The 21417-nt window shown below is 42.9% G+C and overlaps 1 protein-coding gene across 2 annotated transcripts in view; it reads right to left on the bottom strand.

Moving 5' to 3' along the window:
- Window positions 1–3759: 3759 nt before the first annotated feature.
- The window catches only part of AIF1L (allograft inflammatory factor 1 like), a 37419-nt gene continuing 19761 nt past the window's right edge, over window positions 3760–21417 (bottom strand). The window contains exons 3-6 of one of the 2 annotated variants that reach the window (XM_033961810.1): window positions 17869–17935; window positions 13153–13194; window positions 10591–10753; window positions 3760–5240 (exon numbers count right to left, since the gene is read on the bottom strand). In XM_033961810.1, coding sequence (XP_033817701.1) covers window positions 5153–5240; window positions 10591–10753; window positions 13153–13194; window positions 17869–17935 — 360 coding nt within the window. In that variant the 3' untranslated portion in view covers window positions 3760–5152. Of the gene's footprint in view, window positions 5241–10590; window positions 10754–13152; window positions 13195–17868; window positions 17936–21417 lie in introns of those variants that run through there. The other variant, XM_033961809.1, reaches the window with a different exon arrangement.

Genomic DNA, 21417 nt, shown 5'->3' with positions numbered 1-21417 from the left:
GGGGGGCTGAATTTGCAATGATGAAAAAGTTGGCCAGCTGAGTTTTCAAAGCATTTCCTGTTTTATATCTCAGCTGCAAGAATCATGCCAAAACCTACAACCAAACTGAAAAGGCAGGAACAGGGAAGACACTGCGGAATATAGGTCAGATAAAATACATTCATAGTGCATCATTTTAAAGCATCTGTCCCTGAAAAATGAGGGCAGGGTAGAATGGGCAGCTGTTGGTACATGAAGAAACTGGCCCTGTTCTCAAATCTCAAAGTACAGGAACAATGGCATCGTTACTCTGAAATCTCCATCCTTCTGCTTCACTGAAATCTTCAGCATGTAGAATGTCTAATACTTGGGTATTTACAATAAGACCCAGAGTCTGCATGCAAACAGAGTAACTGCTAAAGATTGGCTGCACATTGTTTCAACATCCTGGACTTAGGAAATGATTTTCTGATACATTTATACTGTAAGATTATCTGGTGTGTGGATCTATATCCCTGACTCCCTTAAGTTTCAGAATATTCTGCTTATGTTTTCCACTGAAAAAATATTGCTGGTTGACAAAGGGTTTGTCTCTCTTTGGCAGGCTACATTCTTTTCCCCCTTCCTTGACTGCATATTTATGTCATAAGAACATAAGAATTGCCGCTGCTGGGTCAGACCAGTGGTCCATCGCGCCCAGCAGTCCTCTCACGCGACGGCCCTCTGGTCAAAGACCAACGCCCTGAGACTAGCCCTACCTGCGTCTGTTCTGGTTCTGCAGGAACTTGTCTAACTTTGTCTTGAATCCCTGGAGGGTGTTTTCCCCCACGACAAACTCTAGAAGAGCATTCCAGTTTTCTACCACTCTCTAGGTGAAGAAGAACTTCCTTACGTTTTTACGGAATCTATCCCCTTTCAACTTTAGAGAGTGACCTCTTGTTCTCCCTACCTTGGAGAGGCTGAACAACCTGTCCTTATCTACTAAGTCTATTCCCTTCAGTACCTTGAATGTTTCGATCATGTCCCCTCTCAATCTCCTCTGTTCGAGGGAGAAAAGGCCCAGTTTCTCTAATATTTTGCTGTACGGCAACTCCTCCAGACCCTTAACCATCTTAGTCGCTCTTCTCTGGACCCTTTCGAGTAATACCGTGTCCTTCTTCATGAAACCGAGCCTGTGATGTCACACTTCTCATATTGCTAAAATTCAAGATTCCAGTTTCTTATGGCAGTCTAGGAAGGAAATATTACTCCAAACCATTCATTTCCAACACAGCAAATCTATCTTGTGTATACTCATTGGGGGTATCCTGAATATTAGACTGGTTACTTGTGTCCTGAGGACTGGGTTGAGAATCCCTGCCAAACTAAATTGCTTTGGTATAAATGTCTTGGGATGAGTTATTTTTTCAGTTTAGTTTCAACAAATTCTTTAAAGGCTGGGTTCATAAGAATAGCCTCACTGGGTCAGACCAATGCATCCAGCCCAGTATCCCGTCTTCATAGAGGCCAATCCAGGCCACATGTACCTGGCAAAAAACCAAATAGTAGACATATTCCTTCACATAATTAATTTATACATTTTGAAACAATAAGGCCCTCACTTTACAAGACCTGTTTGCATTGATATGTGCATAAACCAGCATTTACCCTTGGATTCTATAAATGGCTCCCAAATTTGGGTGTGATCCAGTGTGACACATGTAAATAAATTAGCGAATTAGCCATTAACAACCAATAATTAGCTGCTAACAATCACTGCTGTTAATTAGGCTGAAATTGGATTTGGGCATGGATCTAGTTGCATGCGATTCTATAGTAGAGAATGACATTGGGGCAATTTTTTCCCCTTCCCTGAAGGTACTCAATTTCCCGATCCCATTCCCCTGAGTTTTGTCGCTGTCCCTGCCCCATTCCTGTAAGCTCTGCCTCAACTGCACAAGCCTCGAACACTTATGATTTTAAAGTGTTTGAGGCTTGTGCAGATGAGGACAGAGCTTAGGCATTGGTGGAATGAGGCATTATGACATCACAATCTGAGCTCTAGGATGTTGCTACTTATGATTTTAAAGTGTTTGAGGCTTGTGCAGATGAGGACAGAGCTTGCAAGAATGGGGCAGGGACAGGAAAAGAACTTGCCGGGAGGGGGTGGGACAATGAGTTCCCGCAAGGATGGGAAAAAATTTGTCCCCATGTCATTCTCTATTCTATAGCGATCTGTGCCCAAATCCTCTCATGCACAACCAAAAGGGCCATGGGAAGATCATGGGAAAGTGTGCCCAAGTTGCGCACCAGGAGTTATACCAGGTTTCAGTTGATGCAAGTCCTCGCAACCAAAGTTCAGAGCAAGAATCCCCACTAGGCACCCTTTATAGAATAGCGCCGAATGCTGATTTTTCCCAGCATCTATTTTTTGGGCGCCATTTACTGTATCCAACCCTTAATGTTTATCCTGTAACTGTAACTATGGAAAATTTAACCTGTAAACTGTATATTATGTAAATTGGTTTTAGATCCCTAGTATGTGTCAAGTAAGGACAAAAACTTGTATAGAAAAATCTTGTACTATAATTATGGCAAATTGTAACCTGTTAACTGTATATTTTGTAAGTTAACCTGTAACCCATTCTGAGCTCTTTGGGGAGAACAGGATAGAAAATGAATCAAATAAATAAATATCTAAGCCTCGTTTTACAAAGCCAGGATCTGCACTGATCAAACCCAAGTGCATTCAAATGGCAAGGGGGCATGTTGTGGGTGGGACAAGTGTATGGTATGTTCATAAACATTTATCCCCCATTTCAGAAGGGGACTAAGGGCCCCATTTACAAAGCCGCAGTAGTGATGCCGCCATGGTATATGAATTGATGCTCATTTAATTCTTATGGACTTCAGTGCATTTACAGTTACTAATTGCTATGACGCCCATTACATTCCTATGGGCATCTTAGCATTTAGTATGTGCTAAATCACTTAGCGCCCATTAATGAAGTCCCCCCCTAAAACACTGACGTCAGGAGTTACACCTGCTATCAGACACATTTAAGATTTGGTAAATAGCTGCTATTGAGCAACATTCCACTGAAGGAATTAGGGCAGACATGGGCAACTCCGGTGCTCGAGGGCCAATCGGGTTTTCAGGATTTCCCCAATGAATATGCATGAGATCTATTTGCATGAACTGCTTTCAATGCATATTCATTGGGGAAATCCTGAAAACCCGATTGGATTCTGGCCCTCAAGGACTGAAGTTGCCCATGTTTGGGCAGGGTTCTCAAAGTCCCTCCTTGAGGGCCGCAATTCAGTCGGGTTTTCAGGATTTTCCCAATGAATATGCATTGAAAGCAGAGCATGCACATAGATCTCATGAATATTCATTGGGGAAATCCTGAAAACCTGACTGGATTGCGGCCCTCAAGGAGGGACTTTGAGATCTCTGGATTAGGGGGTGCCCCCTTAACCCCCAAATGCCAAACTGGCAAAAGAAACAAGTCACTGTGACAGCAATGAAATCATATCCAGTTATATTTCTTCAGTTGCAAAGATAACCAGTTATGTGCTGGCTCTGAACCTCTCAATAACATATGTGTTTATTTATCTAAAATGGATATTTACGCTGTACACACCCAGCACACAAATGTCCATTTCTACTGTATTTTAGAACAGACTCTATATTGGCAGATTCTGTTCTAAAATACTAGTGAAACTCAAGATGCACTGACCTGCACATCACAATTTCTACTAAAATGGGGCTACCCATGTGCCAACTCACTCCCCACAACAAACTGGACAGCTGATGACATCGTTTTAAATTATATACGTGGAAACTAGTGAATACAATATGAACTATGATGATAAGAAAGTGCAGGACAGGGACGTGGGATCTTAATTCAAGAAAGCATGGGGCAGGTACGTGGGATCTCTTAGGGAGAGCAGGTGATAGTGGATGCTGCGGATGGGCCATTTGGCCTTTATCTGCCCTCATGTTTCTATAACATCCTTTAAGTACTACCAGCAAAGACTTTATGCCAGGCCAATATTAGGCAGATTAAGCACCCAAAGAGAGAGAGGATTAAACACATACAGATACAGCCTTCCAGGCCTTTCATTGGCTTTATTTTCACAGTTTAAAGAAATGATGCAGCATTTTGTGTGAATGGTTTTTCATAAGTCATACAAGCTTGGATTCTGTAAATGGCACCATTATTGGTGGCCACCTAAAAAACAGCCGCCAATCGCATGTCAGTCACACAATGGTGCCCTTTGCAGAATCACAGCTACATGAAAGGCAGGCACCGGAAATGTTTTAAAGGTCTACATTTCGGGTGCCCACCTATCACGAGAATTGAGCCTGCAGAGAGGCGCCTTGCAATGCCTAATGCCACTTTCAGCGTTACCCACACCTACAGTGGCATTGGGCGTTGTAAGGTGCTTCTGTAGGCAGGATGACGGCAGCCTTTTTGGAGGTGACCATAGGCGCCTCCATTTTTAAAAATTGTTTTTAAACCAATTAAGTGTTGATAGGGCGCCTACCGCCGCTTAACTTTAAGCACCATTTACAGAATATAGACTACAAAGAATTAAATAATGAGATGTTCAGAATGACAGAAACATAATTTACAAATGAAGGAAAAGTGGAATGGGGACATGAAAAGTTATAGGAGAATAAATATCTATAAAAGTCAATTTTTCAAAATCAAGAAACGCCAATATTTCGTTGGGGTAAAACATGAATTTGTAAGTATGTGAATTACAATGGCATCCTCAGAGACTTGGGCACTGATGGCACACTATAAATATTATTACTGGGATTATTAAGGTTAATTTCTTTCTTGGGGTAATGGAAAGAGATAGTGACATCACTTAAGAGAAAGTTTGCATTTTGGCACTACTACTGTTAATTATTTCTATAGCGCTGCCAGACGCACGCAAAGCTGTACAGAGTCACAAAGAAGAAGACAGTTCCTGCTGTGGCAGCCGTGTCTTTAACCAATCAGAACAGGGGATTCCTGCCCCGATATTGAATTCAGAGTCTCAAAAAGCTGGGCTGCCAGAGGTCTAATTACAGTTCCTGAGAGACCTGGAGAAGGTCCACAATTCCCCCCCTCAGCCCCTTCGCTTCTGTTTTTTTGGTAAGGCATGTTGAAGTTCTCTCCTGCTTAGTTCCAGCCATCTCTTAGGGAAGACTGGAGATGTCTCTCTTTGCTGGAGGACCAGCAGGCTTGCAGCTAGTACCATTGGCTCGATCTTCAAACATCATGATCCTGGGGGATGGCAGAAAAGAGAGGAGGGGAAATTGTTAACTGGCTCCTATCAGTTCAAGCTTTCTTATTCACACCATATTTCCGTGCATGGATATATGAAATTGTTATGTAAGCAGTAAGATTTCCCTGACACAGCCAAGGAGAACGGCGAAACAAAGTCCTTGTCGGAGTAAGAATGAAAGAGAGCAGGAGAGTTAAAAACTGGCGTTTGAAATGAGAAGTCATATTTGTATGACTAACGCTGAAACGCCAGAATCTCTCAAGCGGTTAATGAACATTTGAGTGTTATTCCTGTGCACAGTGTTGGGCGAGTGCCCTATGTGAGATTTTGTATTTTGCAGTGGAGTTTTTTTTTATGCCTGTGATAATAATTGAGCAGCTTAAAATCTTGATTGCTGTCTCGATAATGAATTGTTGAGGCTTATTCTCCACTAGTTTTGAAAAATACAATTCTCTGACAGGAGTACCCACCACCAGTGATGTAGCAAGGGCTTCTGGGGCAATGGCGCCCCTCTCCCGCCCTCTTCTCTGCTCCCTTTCCCTTCCTTCATACCTCTTTAATTTTCCTGGAGTGAACAGCACCACGAACTTGCTGCCCGCGTCATGTAAGCTGTCCTTCTGACATCATCTCCTAGGCGCAGGACCCGGAAGTGATGTCAGAGACAGCCAACACCGACGCAGGTAGCAATTCAAAATGCTGCTTGTGCCGGGAAAATTAAACAGGTTTGAGGGAAGGGAAGGAACGCATGTGGGGGGAGGGGGTTTGGGAAGGAGCGGGGGAGTGGAGAGGAGGATGGGTGCCAGCACCCAGGGAGGACCCCCCCCTTAATATGCCACTACCCACCACTGGCTAGTAATATATATTTATTTATTAAATTTTCTATACCGTTCTCCCAGGGGAGCTCAAAACGGTTTACATGAATTTATGTTTATTCAAGGCAAAAGAAACTGACAGACAAAAATGCTGACCACCAGAATTTTCACAGAACAAATAGGCAAGGTAAACTGGAAAATATACAATAAAGTGGACAAAGCAAAACCAGGTCTTGGCTCTTATGACACGGATTTTGGTACACAGGAGAATATTCCACATATCCCCTAAAGACCCCCCCTCTACCCTTCCCCCACCCCGACCAGGAAATTGTGTAGAAACAGGTAAATTGTGTAGAAACAGAACACGATAAGAAACAAAAGGAAGAGTAATGACCTAGAGAGTGACCCTCAGGGAGTTATAGGGAGTTTAACATCTGGCTGCGAAGTTTATGCGGAAGGGAATGCAGGCAGGGATCCCATATGTCTAAGAATTTCTACTTACTTTGTTAGTACCCTTGACGTCCATTGCCTCCCAACCCATCAGTTCCTGGATACTAATTCTCCATCCCCTAAACGAGGGAGCCTGGTCGGATATCCACTCCCTCAGGATAGCTTTGTGTCCCAAAATACTTACCTTCTGAACCCAAAGACGGGGGTTTACATGAATTTATTCAGGTAGTCAAGCATTTTTCTCTGTCTGTCCCGGTGGGCTCACAATCTAACTAATGTACTTGGGGCAATGGGGAAATTAGGTGACTTGCCCATGGTCACAAAGAGCAGTGTGGGTTTGAACCCACAACCTCAGGGTGCTGAGGCTGTAGCTTTAACCACTGCGCCACACTCTCTTACATAGGGTTACCATATGGTACCAGAAAAAAAGAGGACAGATTGAGATATCCAGGTTTTACTTCCATTGAAAGCAATGGATGTAAGGAGGATGTATAGAAACATCTGGGTTTTTCTTCCATCGAAAGTAATGGAAGTGAAACCTGGATGTCTCAAAGCGTCCTCCTTTTGCATATATTTGATTCATATTCTGTGCAACATTTGTAGCAAATATAACTCTCCTTCCCAACAAGCCCCAAAACCCTCTCTTTTACCTCTCTTCATAATTAAATACAAAAAAGATGTTACACTTAAAAATTGGACATTTGATGTTTCTAAACAAGGTCAAATCATCTATTATTTTCAGTAGTGAGGGACAGGCAAGCTCTGCTGGATAACCTGGCTGTGTCTAGGCATTAAAAACACAATATTGAAGCACCCTACCCTAGGTTAAAGCTGCCAATTGGATCCAGATTCACAGGACAGGGTTGATCCAGTCCTGAATTTATTCCATCGCACGCAGGGATTTTTAGTTCCCCACTGCATTTCCTAAGAAAAGCAAGACTACAAGTCCCAGCATGCACTGGGGTAAAACCAGGCCTGGCTCAATCCTGTCCTGTGAATCTGGATCCAGTTGGCAGCCTTACCTTAGGTGCCACTTCCCCAGTTAGCAAAAGCTATACAACTCCAGAAGAGAATGTGACAATGATATTTATTGAGACAGATATGGGGAAAGCCACTGCTTGTCCTGGGATCAATAGCATGGAATGTTTCTACTATCTGGGTGTTTGCCAAGTACTTGTGACCTGGATTGGCTACTTTTGGAAACAAGATACTGGGCTAGATGGACCACTGGTCTGGCCTAATTTAACTATTCTTATATTCTTTTGCTTAGAGTCAGGTGATATATATCATATTTCCTTTTTTCAATTTCCCATCCACAGATGCAGTGGTATCCAGCATTTAAGACCAAATCTCCTAATAGGGAGTAGCCTTCTGCCAGTCTGAGACCTTCAAACATTACTAACACTGGATAACGTTGACTAGTTTTTATCACATCCCCAAATATTTTGTCTGTTCTCGTCTTTCTTTACTTATGAGCAAGACTACAGGTACCAGAATGCATCAGGACAAAAGTTTTCATGACAAATGATCTCCCTCTTCTGCAGAAAGTTCTCTCGGATGTCCAGAGTCTATTTCTCACTTCCAATAAAGGGGCCACAATCAACCCACAAAATATACTCTGGTAGAATGTGAAGTGGTAACTTGCTTTTGTTTAATCTAGTTAAAGGGTCCCTTTGGGAGCAAGCTGAAATGTAAAATGGGAGGAGGTGGGGAGCAGAGGGACAAGGAGGTGTTTGTGCCTGGTTCTGAAAGACTCCAATCTTCAGTGAAAGCAGCTGGCCAGAGAAGGTGTTTAAAGAGAAACCTGCCTGGCGCCCCCAGTCCCACATGGTGTAATGAGGCAGATAGTAGGCCTGCCAGCTGCCCCAGCACTGGAATGCTCAGTGTAGGAAACTTTGTACTGTGCTCCTCTGGACTCACATAGCAAAGAATTAATCCGCTGGCAACAGTAAAAGGAAAGACAGATAGACAGCACCTATTGTGAGTAACTGAAGAGCCTAGTAAAAGCTCCATGGACAGAAAGAAAAGCAGGGAATGAGGCTAAGAAAACATTTAGAAGGGTAGTTTTTGTTAGTGCTGCTAGGCACAAAAGTCAAAATCATATCAAAAGAGAAAGGGGTGGGGGTAGGGGGCAGTAACAAAACCATCTTGTATTAGGATATCAGCTCCAATCAATATTCTCCTCCCTCTCTCCCAAAGTGAGGCAACATTTCTTGGAATATTTTCAAGGCATTCCCCTTCTAACTGTAGTGTAATTAAAGTGTTACTGATATAGAATAATACAGAGCATACAAATTGCATTATTACTGTATTCTTACCTGCATCATACTCTGGTTTGGAATAGAATGTGCTGTTTATAATTTTTTTTCCAGAAGTTTATAGCTGAATACTCCCAAAGAGCAGTAAGTGCAATTCCTAATTACTGCTGATAGGTGCAGGGATCAGCCTGACAGCTTCTCTTAGTCACCCACCCCTAGTTCTCAGAGAGGGGCATGGAAGAAGCAACATATTTTACTGTTAACACTGTGTGCATTCCTGTCCCCGAAGCCCAGCCCAGAGGAGGTGTCTTGCTGCCTCTCTCCTGGTACCTAGCAGAAGCTGTAAACTCAGGAATGAAGGGTGTTACTTTTAACAAAAAGTCATCCCAGCTTCAAATCCTTAGGGGAGTTTCTCAGTATGAAACAGAAGTGGAGAGACCTCTCCCATTCCTCGTGAGCTGGAGCTAGGTGACACTTCAATTATCCCTGTGACAGTTCCAGGGCAGGGCAGGGCACTTTTACAGGTACATATTCTCCAGAAATGGCCAGTTATCTACTCTGACAGGTTTTTCTTTACCAGCATACATTGCAAAGAATTAAGGAAGCATGACCTGTCTTCAGGAAATGCTGCTCATGCCAATGGCTATATTAATGCATACCGCTGTGAGATGGAAGAGAGAAAAATGTGCTAAGCCCTGTGAGACATGAGCAAGTAAGGGACAAACAGGTGGTTTCTCTCATGAAGTGATCTCATCTGTCTTTACAGACCTGATTTTCAGTTTTGTGTGGGCTTGGCTGTTGAATCTCAACCATATTTAGAGTTGCCAAATGGATCCAGATTTGTCAGACAGGGTTTATCCCATTACATGCAGGGACTAGTAGTTCTGATTTCCTCATTGCATTCCTTAAGAAAAGCTCATTGATTACCCATAACCCACAGAATTTCCTATAAATTAGCATTGCTGGCACATAAAATACTAATGGATAAAGCTCCTGCTTTTTTACAAAGATACCTAATTCGAAGTGCTCCTTCTAGATCAGGGGTAGGGAACTCCGGTCCTCGAGAGCCGTATTCCAGTCAGGTTTTCAGGATTTTCCCAATGAATATGCATTGAAAGCAGTGCATGCAAATAGATCTCATGCACATTCATTGGGGAAATCCTGAAAACCCGACTGGAATACGGCTCTCGAGGACCGGAGTTCCCTAGCCCTGCTCTAGATCCTTAAGATCTGAGGAGAAATTCCTTCTTTCAGTCCCTTATCTATGATTCATCTACACTCGGAGGGACACAATTTTCTCCGTCACAGCAACAGGCACCACAAATATGGAACTCAATGCCATTCTATATTAGGGAAGAAAAATCACTTGATAGGTTTAAATGACTTTTAACAAGTTGGCTCTACAAAGACGCTTTTGAATCCTAAAATTCGTTTTTTTGGATTCTTTGTACTCAATTTTCACCAGAGATCCACTAATCTTATAAAAGAAAACTAAATGGGTAACAATTTCCCACCCTTTTGTTCGAACCCTACATGCCTGCCCTTTGTTGTCGTGTTTTGTCAAAGTTTAATTTACACTGTTTTATTGATACCCCGATTTTATACTTGTAAATCGCTTTGAAATATGATATAGCGATTGGATCAAATTTTTAAATAAACTTGAAACTTGAAGACTAAATGCAGTAGGGAAAACCCAGGACTGGCTCAACCCTGCCAGGTGAATTTGGATCTAGATGATAACCTTATGCACATTTAGAGTGGATAATTTTTCAACTCCAAATATCCCCAACTCCAGTGTGTCAAACCCTGGGCTAGCATTCTCTACTTACAACTTGAGGACCGCAGAACGCTTCCCCAACATCATTTTCACAAAGTCCCTGTAGCAAATGGTTTCACTGGCTCCTCCTGTCACTTCTGAAATCATTTTCTTCACCTCCAAGTGGGTCTTGGGGACTCCCAATTTCTCCATCATCCTCTTCAGGGACATCATGTCTATGGTAGGGACCAAAGCAAGAGCAAAAAGCGTCAGGCTGCACCCAGATTCAGAAACATGTCTAGTTTGATCCATTCCATCTTTTCCAATCAGCAGGCAAGACACCCATAGCCATGGGGGTGTGCGCAAATTCAGGTGTACCTAATACAGTTCAAATGGTAATACAATCTCCACCTCACTCTACAATCTTATGTGCCCAATTTTATGCTTTACACTTCACCCTCCGAAGCTACGGTTTCAGCATCCGCGGATTCGGTTATTCACAATTTGGGGGGGGGGGGAAAGAAAAGAAAAAAAAAATCTTCCTTTCGGACCTTCCCTGCCTCCCTCCTGCCTTCCCCCTGGCATCCCGGCCTTACCTGGTGGTCTAGCGGGCTTTCAGGGCAGGAGCGATCTTCCTACGCTCCTGCCTTGTGCAGATTGCCAATAGGAAATGGCTGCCGGGAGCTCCCGTCGTAGTCTCGAGCCATTTCCTATTGGTGATCTGCATGAGGTAGGAGCGTAGGAAGATCGCTCCTGCCCCAAGAGCCCGCTAGACCACCAGGTAAGGCCGGCACAGGCTGCCCAGCCCAGAGAGGAACGATCTTCACTCTGCCTGGCCCGACATCGAAGCAGGGAAAGAGGAGACCAAAGCTCCCACACTGGCCCCTGCAAACACGCAACATGCATGGAAACATAGAACATGACGGCAGAAAAGGGCCGATGGCCCAACAAGTCTGCCCACTCAAGAACCCTCCCTCCAACTAGTCTGCCTGCTCAAGGACCCTTCTTTCCTGGAGTATCTATCGATTGAGCATAACTCCATAGTACTCCCACCTGTTTGTCCCATCGACTCTTGAAGTCGAGCACGCTACTGCCCTCGACCACCTGCTGGGGAAGATCATTCCATCGATCAATCACCCGTTCAGTGAAGAAGTATTTCCTGGTGTCACCATGAAATCTTCCTCCCTTAAGTTTCAGTGGATGCCCTCTTGTCGCTGTGGGACCCTTTAGAAAAAAGATTTCCTCCTCCACTTTGATGTGGCCCATGATGTATTTAAATGTTTCTATCATGTCCCCCCTTTCTCTGCGTTCTTCAGGAGGCGATCGGAGGCGGATTCCTCCAGGTAAGGTCCAGGGGTGGGTCAGAGCCGGCACAAAGTTATTCGCGATTTTTCACATTTCGCGGTCTGGCTCTGCCCCTAACTCCCGCGAATACCGAGGGAGAAGTGTACATGCAAAATTGAACATGTGGGTTATAGAAGGCCTACAGTTACACACATAACTTAATTGACAAATTAACTGCCGTTGCAGCTAATTATTGATCATAACTGCTGTTAATTGGTGCTAATTGTCACTAATTTGCAGTTAATTTGCAACTGCTCTTAAGCCTAGATTCATTAAACTTACTGATGTTGGGCGATTTTTGGCCAAGTTGTGCCGAGCGACCGATTCACTACAGATTCTACGTGCAAACGATCTGATCGGACGCACGCCCTATAATGATCCCACTGATTGCTGTAAGAGCAATCGAAACGTATACGCAGAGTATCCTTGTTATTTATTGATGCAATTTACGCATGTGCTAGCTCTTTGCCCTTACTACGTAGGTAGTGGGCGGGGTATATTCCCGCATATCATTGGCAACACAGCACAAGCGAGCTCAAAAGAAAGGGGGGAGGGGTGGCTGCAGTTTACTTTTGCTGGCCCTATGAGTTGGACATTTTTAAAAAGGAATGATTATGACTGATGCAATGAATTATCGAACAGAACACACTTTATACCTGCGGGTTAAAACCGCGGGTTAAAATCACAGGCTCGCAATGTGCTTTTTACAGAATATATAATTCTTACGCATATGTAAAGATATTTTATAGAAACATGATGGCAGATTAAGGCCAAAAGGCCCATCTAGTCTGCCCATCCGTAGTAACCATTATCTCTTTCTCTCTCTGAGAGATCCCACGTGCCTAACCCAGGCCCTCTTGAATTCAAACACAGTCTCTGTCTCCACCACCTCTTCCGGGAGACTGTTCCATGCATCTACCACCCTTTCTGTAAAAAAGTATTTCCTTAGATTACTCCGGAGCCTATCTATCACCTCTTAACTTCATCCTATGCCCTCTCATTGCAGAGTTTCCTTTCATGCACATTTTTATTATGTCTCTATCATATCTCCCCTCTCCCGCCTTTCCTCCAAAGTATATAGATTAAGATCTTTAAGTCTGTCCCCATACACCTTATCATGCATATAATTTGCATGCTATTCATGCCCAGCATCTCCCGGTCTGGACAAATCGCTCCCACCACAGTATTTTTTACCCTGGTGTCAGAGCTTTGTGCATCGTGCCCTGTGTACTGTATACACTCTGAGTTACTACCACCACCACACTTCTCTTCCTGAGTGAGGCACACTCACCTATCTCGCCTTCATCGTTCAGATCAAACTCCAAGAACTTCTCTGCAAGATAAAATAAATCAGTGTTACACATACTGCATCTAAACTTTGGGTACCGTCCAAACTGGACAGGATCACAAACAGGATTTGATTTTCTGGATGGCTACAATGAATACTGTATGCACACCGTGCAGCAAGAATCGGATCCACTCCATATTTTATTTAGTTATTGGCATTGGAGAATCAATTTCTTTGTTTAATTTTATTTGAGGTTTCGGAGGTTCGTAAATTTCCTAGAAGAACTTGGTTATTTTTGAAAATTTGGGACCCCTATATACAAAAATTATCCTCTAGACTAGAGCAAGAAGTACGATTCTTAATACTTTACGCTTTGGAATCGTTCTTTGCATTTTTAATACTTGGTAATTGATGTCACCTTTCATTCTAGGATCGGGGTGGGAATAGGGGGATGATAGTAATATATGTGGAGTTATTTGAATTGTATTTTAATTCATTTATTACAATGTTATAATTAAAAATAATGGGGGGGAAAGGGGGGAGAAATAAATAGGGGGGAAGGAAATAGGGGGAAGGTATTGAGAGATGTAATGGGTAATTTGGAAATATATTTTGAAGAAATGAAAGACATTTGATGGAAATTAAGATGGTGAATTTAAATGTAATGACTATTTTATTGTATTATATTATTGTTTATTTAATGGATTTCTTCAATAAAATGTTATAAATTAAAAATTTATATATACCGCATACAACTATGCGGTTTACATATTACATATTTTGCTAACCAGTTTGGTCTGCAGCATTTGATTGTTTTAACTTGCAAATCTTTGAAACTTTCCTAAGGCTCAGCTAAAGGACAAACTCTCTGCTGCTTACAGTACACATCCCTCCTACTTAGGGTTACCAGATGTCCGGATGGATTTCCCCGGACATGTCCGGGGGTCCGGACGGCTTTTCAAATCCCAGCACTTTGTCCGGGTTTTGAAAAGCATTCTTTTGTGCAGGAGGGCATCTGCCACGCGTACACACAAGTGACATCAATGCGTCACATCTGCACATGCGCGGATGTGCTGCCCGATGAGAACAGGCAGTGGGGGGCGGGGCTGGGGCAGCCTTGAAATCGTGACAGGGCGGGGATGGGTGGGACTGGGCGGGCCTGGGACGGGTCTAGGAGTCCAGATGGAAAATCTGGTAACCGTATTCATACTACCATTTCCTACTTCTATCCCTCCTCCCTTTTTTTGGAGCGTGTGATGAATGGAGGAGGTGCTGCACTGAACTTAAATTAATTAAAAACTCATTCCTTTTTCATTCTGTTACTTATATCACCTCTGCAACCCACAGCTCAAGTTAGAAGTTTCTTCCAGAGCCTGCTGCTCATATGCAGTTAAAGGCCTCCTTGACCTGATGCCTCTGTACACTGGTATACAAGCTGCAGGAAAAAACATTCAGGATCCAAGTGGACAGTGCACTGATTGTTGGAGAGCTGAGGGTGGAGGGATTGCAGAGGGAAGGCAGAAAAGCCTACAGAGAGACGTGTGCACAAAGAGAAAGGGCTGCCTGTTCCAAGGGTGACACAGAATAACTTTCCACCTACAGCCAAAATATTTCCAGAAAGCCCTCGCTGGTGACAGGCACAGCAGTCACTGAAATCAGGCCCGACTCTGGCCAGCACATTGAAATCAGTCAATACTTTCAATCAAATCCTCGAGAACCTCCAAGCCAATATCTACAAGCTAATTTGCATGTGCAACCCTTATTTTAAATAGATATATCTCATAAACATCCATTATGGACATAATGACCGGTTAGTCCTTAAGGAGATTCACTTGCAGCCAAAGCCAGTTGCTTAGGGTGTCAGAATTTGGGGGGATGGCAAACAGCTTGTTCAGCTTAGCTCATGATGATCCCCATGACTCTTCATCAGTCACAGAAAAAGCTAAGCTGACTAGGCAGGATAGTGGGATCCTGTGCTGAAGCCATCCACCACTCTTCCACCTTTTCTCAAAATGTCTGGTCAGAGAGCCAGAAAACTGCCTGATGCAGATTTTGTGCATCTTAAAATCATCAGGAAGTTTTGGCTCTGCAACCCTGAGTTTAGAACATGCTACAGTGTCGGCGTTAAGGAAGAGAAACATAGAAACATGATAGCAGATAAAGGCCAAACAGCCCATCCAGTCTGCCTATCTGCAGTAACCATGATCTCTTCATCTCTCTAAGAGATCCCACGTAGAGAATGACACAGGGACAAATCTGTCCCTGTCCCCACAGGAACCCAACTTCCACGTGCCATCCCCGCGAGATTTTGTCCCTGTCCCACTCCTAACCTCACAAGCCTCGGACACCTACGATTTTAAAGTGTCCAAGGCTTGTGCAGACAAGGACGGGATGGGAAAATGAGAAGCTAGTGACTTGGAGTTGGAGAGATGTGTACAAAGCTGATATGCCTATGGTGCCCTGTATCCTTACTGGTATTATCAATGGCAAAACCAAACTGGAAAAGAGGGAGAGAAGAAAAATCCTAGGGCTTGAGTACGCTTATAAAATGCTTTCCATACCAACTACACCCCTAGATATTATACAGAAAACAGAAAACTCTAGGGTGGAAATAAGAACAGGCATGGCTCACTGTAGAGGTGAAGGAAGCGATCAGAGACAAGAAATCTTCGTTTAAGGAATGGAAAAGGTCAAAAACGGACGAAAACTGGAATAAGCACAAACATCAACGCAGGTGCCATAAGGTGGTAAAAGGGGCCAAAAGAGACTACAAGGAAAAAATAGCCAAGAAGGCGAAAAACTTCAAGCCGTTCTTTCAATATATTAAGGGGAAATGACCCGCTAAGGAAGCAGTGAGACCGTTGGATGACCATGGAATAAAGGGAGTGCTAAAGGAGGACAAAGCAATCACCGACAAACTGAACACATCTTTTGCATCTGTATTTACCGAAGAGGATATACACAGCATACCGGAACACATCAGGTTATATGCTGGAAACGAAGACGGGAAACTGACAGGGTTGACGGTCAGTCTAGAAGAGGTATGCAGGCAGATCGATAGGCTTAAGAGCGATAAATCCTCGGGACCAGATGGCATCCATCCGAGGGTCATCAAAGAACTGAAAGGGACTATAGCTGAATTGCTTCAACTAATAGCCAATCTGTCGATCAAATCGGGAAAGATTCCGGAAGACTGGAAGGTGGCGAATGTTATGCCGATTTTCAAAAAAGGTTCGAGGGGAGATCCAGGAAACTACAGACCGGTGAGTCTGACCTCAGTGCCGGGAAAGATGGTAGAGGTGCTGATAAAGGACCGCATCATTGATCACCTTGATGGACACGGTGTGATGAGGACCAGCTAGCACAGTTTCAGCAAAGGCAGATCTTGTTTGACAAACTTGCTGCACTTCTTCGAGGGAGTAAACAGGCAGATAGACAAGGGTGACCCAGTCGACAATGTATATCTGGATTTTCAGAAGGCGTTCGACAAGGTTCCACATTAACGACTACTTCAGAAAATTGCAATCCATGGAATCGAGGGTGAAATACTCACGTGGATTAAAAACTGGCAGGAGCATATGAAACAGAGAGTGGGGGTAAATGGACAATACTCGGACTGGAAGAGCATCATCAGTGGGGTGCCGCAAGGTTCGATGCTTGGACCCATGCTGTTCAACATCTTTATAAACGATCTGAACATTGATACCATAAGTGAGGTGATTCAATTTTCAGACGATACGAAGTTATTCAGAGTAGTGAAGACACAGGGGGATTGCGAAGATCTGCAACGCAACATAATCAAGCTCAAGAAATGGGCATCGACGTAGCAAATAAGGTTCAACGTGGATAAGTGTAAAGTGATGCATGTCGGTAACAAAAATCTCATGCATGAATACAGGATGTCCGGAGCGGTACTTGGAGAGACCTTCCAGGAAAGAGACCTGGGAGTTCTGATCAACAAGGCAATGAAGCCATCTGTGCAATGCATGGTGGCGGCGAACAGAATGCTAGGAATGATAAAGAAGGGCCATGGTGTACTGGGCCATGGTGCGCCCTCACCCTGGAGTACTGCGTCCAGCACTGGTCGCTGTACATGAAGAAGGACACGGTACTACTCGAAAGGGTCCAGAGAAGAGTGGCTAAAAAGGTTAAGGGGCTGGAGGAGTTGCCGTACAGTGAGAGATTGTAGAAACTGGGCCTCTTCTCCCTTGAAAAGAGGGGACATGATCGAAACATTCAAAATACTTAAGAGAATAGACTTAGTAGATAAAGACAGGTTGTTCACCCTCTCCAAGGTAGGGAGAACGAGAGGGCACTCTCTAAAGTTGAAAGGGGATAGATTCCGTACAAACATAAGGAAGTTCTTCTTCACCCAAAGTGGTAGAAAACTGGAATGCTCTTCCGGAGTCTGTTATAGGGGAAAACACCCTCCAGGGATTCAAGACAAGTACCTGCTAAACTGGAACGTACGTAGGTGAGGCTGAACTCATTTAGAGTACTGGTCTTTGACCTAAGGGCCGCCGCATGAGCAGACTGCTGGGTATGATGGACCACTGGTCTGACCCAGCAGCGGCAATTCTTATATTCTTATTAAAATTATTACCCAGATTATTACCAAGAGATTAAGGAGAAAGCAAATTTTGTGTCTCTCTGGAATCTCAGTGCCACGCTAAGTCCTTCCAGAGAAATTCATGATGGATCTGAAGAAACACATCTTACGTTTAAAAGAGGTGAGTTTTTCATCCAAATCCTCTTCATCGTTGAACTTTTCATCATCCAGGAACTCCTACAAGAGAAAAAAAAAAACAAGGGCCTGAGAAATGATCCAAAGCTTCCAAAAGGGGACTGCAAACCAGGCTCAGATGTACAGCTACAAAATGAAGTGCAATACTGGAAGACTTTGTACTTCCTATATGGCTCTCTCTGTTTCACAGAACTAGAAAGAGAAAGGGAGAGATGTTGGATCTGGGAATGAGAAAGATGGAGATTATCAATCCTTTAAGGAAGGGGATGAAATGGGATAGGATTTTATATACTGCATTTCTATGGTTACAAAGCAGTAGTATACAAAGCAGTATACATATTACCCTGTTTCCCCAAAAATAAGACCTATCCCGAAAATAAGCCCTAGCATGATTTTTAAAGATGCTCCTTTTTTTTTTTTGTCAAGGTATTTTTATTGTAATTTTTATAAGAATACAAATAGGTGGAACATCTTTTACAAGAGCCAGTAAATTAGAGATGAGTCTAAATACAGTATATGGTGTGAGATATCAGTGAATAAAATCACATTGTGTTTATATCATAGAGAACAACAATAATAAATGTAAACATCTCAGTGAACAATAACAAAAGTCCACAAAGAAGTGGAGTGAATCATCCTGAAGAAACTAAATCATAACAAGGAGGGAAGTGGAAAAAATAAAGGGTGCTGTAATTTTGATAATCATGAGCTATTGTGAGAAAGGTAAGTTTTTAATAGAGTCCATCTTAGTTGAAAACGAGGCACTCTATTGTAAGATTTGGCAAGGTAGGCTTCCATTCTGTAGGTTGAACAAGCCAGATTCCACCAATGAAGATGGGTGACTTTTGATAAATCTTTCCATGAGGAAAGAAGAATTTTCAAAGCTAAGGTAATTAACATATCTAGTAGATAATGATCAACCTCTGGGACTAGTTGACTTAATGCAAACGATTTTAGTAGAAGCATTTGGTATGAAAGAGCAATGTCAATGTGGAAAATTGAGCAGATTGTGTGCCAGACAGAATGCCAAAATGATTGGATCAGTGGGCATGAATATAATAGATGACGTAAGGACCCTTCCTCAGCCTTGCAGGACCAGCAATTTTTAGAATAGGAAGAATTTATCTTATTGGACTTAATGGGAGTCCATTGTGCTCTGTGAAGAAAAAAGAACATGTTTTGAAGAATTGAAGCTGACCTAGATGTACAAAAAGTGGATTTAAAGATGGATGCCCAAGCTTCATCAGATATGGGCAACCCTGTATCAGATTCCCATGTTGATTGTAAGGATGCTAGTGGATTGGGAGATAGGGATTTAAGCCGCTTATAAAAGTGCGATGCTATATGACCCTGAGGTAGAAATTTTTGGGAGAGGGCGTACAGAGTGGGGGGAGAGTGAGAGAGCGTTGGGAGAAGATTAGACTTTTTGATGGCTGTTCTGAGCTGCAGCCAACGGAAAAAGTTGGACTCTATTAAAGAGAAGGATGTCATCAATTCCTGAAAGGTGAAAAATGATCCATATGAATGACAAACCGATCCAATGTCCCAAATTTGAAGTTGGAACCAGGAAGGCCAGGAGATGGGTTTCTTATCAATCAAAATTGACCTGTTAAACCATAAAGGGCAAAATGCAGATTTATTCCATGGGATCTCCAGTTGAGAGTCAAGAGCTGTTAGGATCTTGTGCGTGGTGTGCATGATGGGATTTTGGATAAGTCGTGGAAGATTTTTTGTCCCCATGAGGCGGATTAAAGGTAGAGGATACATAAGGGAAAGTTCTAAACGTAGCCAATTGGGAATATCTGTAGGATGGGGATTAGAGAGCCATTCAGCACCTTGTCTCAAAATAAATGCTTTGTGGTATAGAAGGAGGTCAGGGAAATTAACCCCACCAGAGTTACGTGGGGCTTTTAGTTTTTGAAGGGAGATTCTATAAGGTTTTCCATTCCATAAGAAACACAAGAGTAAATTCTCCAGTTGTTTATACAAAGAGGGTGAGAACAATATAGGAAACATGTTAAAGATGTACGTAATCTTGGGAACCACCATCATCTTAATAGTATCTAATCTGCCCCACCAAGAGAGATGTAAGGGGGACCAGGAGGATAGTGAATTCTGAACCTGGGTGATGAGTTTAGAAGAGATCAATTGTTGGGACGATCTGATGTCTTTATCAAATGGGAGACCCAAATATTTGATACCTGAAGTAACCCATGTAAAGGGTTGGGTCGTAGGGACGAGGGAATTGCTGTAATCATGTAGGGGCATAACCTCGGATTTGTCCCAGTTTATCTTATATCCTGATAACTGGGAAAATGAGGAAATTAGACGTATTAACTCAGAAAGTGAATGTTCAGGATCTGATAGATATAAAAGAACGTCGTCTGCATAGGCTGAGATTTTTAATTCCATCGAAGCAATGGAAACTCCTTTGATATCGGGAGATAGACGTATGGCGGCGAGGAGGGGTTCTAGAGCTAAATTAAACAAGAGTGGAGACATGGGATATCCTTGTCGGGTACCTCTATGTAATGTAAATGGAGAGGATGCCTCATCGTTGACTATGAGCTTAGCAGTGGGGGATTTGTATAGTAAAGAAATCATATGAATAAAAGATGGAGGAAAACCAAATCTAGAGAGAACGGCAAACAGATATCTCCACTCCACCCTATCGAATGCTTTTTCAGCATCTAATGAAACAACTGCTGAAGGTTGAGCAATCGACTGGGAGGAGTGGAGCACATGACATAAAAGTCTAGTGTTGTCTGAGCCATAGCGACCCTTCATAAATCCGACCTGGTCTCTATGAATCAGACAAGACATTATCCTCTCTAAGCGAGAAACCAAGATCTTAGCATAAATTTTATAGTCCAGATTTAAAAGAGATATGGGTCGATAGTTCTTCACCAGTTCAGGGTCTCTGTTCGGCTTTGGTAAAACAATGATATTCGCTTCAAGAAATCTGCGTAGAGAGGCTGGGGCATCCAGGATACCTTGGTAATAGGAGAGTAGGTGAGGCATCAGAAGAGCTGAAAATGATTTGTAGAATTCTGAGGTAAGGCCGTCAGGACCAGGCGCCTTGGCTGTTGGTAGAGAGGAGATGGCATGAGCAATTTCCTCGGTGGTAATAGGAATTTGCAAGGATTGACATTGTCGGTCGGATAGAGTAGGTAAGTCAAGTGATTGGAGGAAATCTTGAATGGTCGACGATGAGGAGGTAGATTCTGAAGAATAGAGATGTTCATAAAATGTGCGAAAGTCTTCTAAGATATCCTTGGTTGTGTTGTGTAATTGACCTTTTGCAGATTTGATGTGTGAAATTCTGTTTTTGGAGTGTTTGCCTTTCAGATATAGAGCTAGTAGATGACCTGATTTGTTGGAAGAGGCATAATATGTGGTTGATCGACGAAATAAGGAAGCTGAAGCAAGTGAGCTGAAGAGTTCATTATATTGGAATTTGAGTTGTTGCAATTTATTGTATATCTCTGAATCATGACGATTGTATAGTTGTGATTCAAATGTAT

Source organism: Geotrypetes seraphini, chromosome 10, assembly GCF_902459505.1.
Source record: "Geotrypetes seraphini chromosome 10, aGeoSer1.1, whole genome shotgun sequence".
Lineage (NCBI taxonomy): Eukaryota > Metazoa > Chordata > Amphibia > Gymnophiona > Dermophiidae > Geotrypetes > Geotrypetes seraphini.
This window is presented reverse-complemented; position numbering and strand designations above follow the sequence as displayed.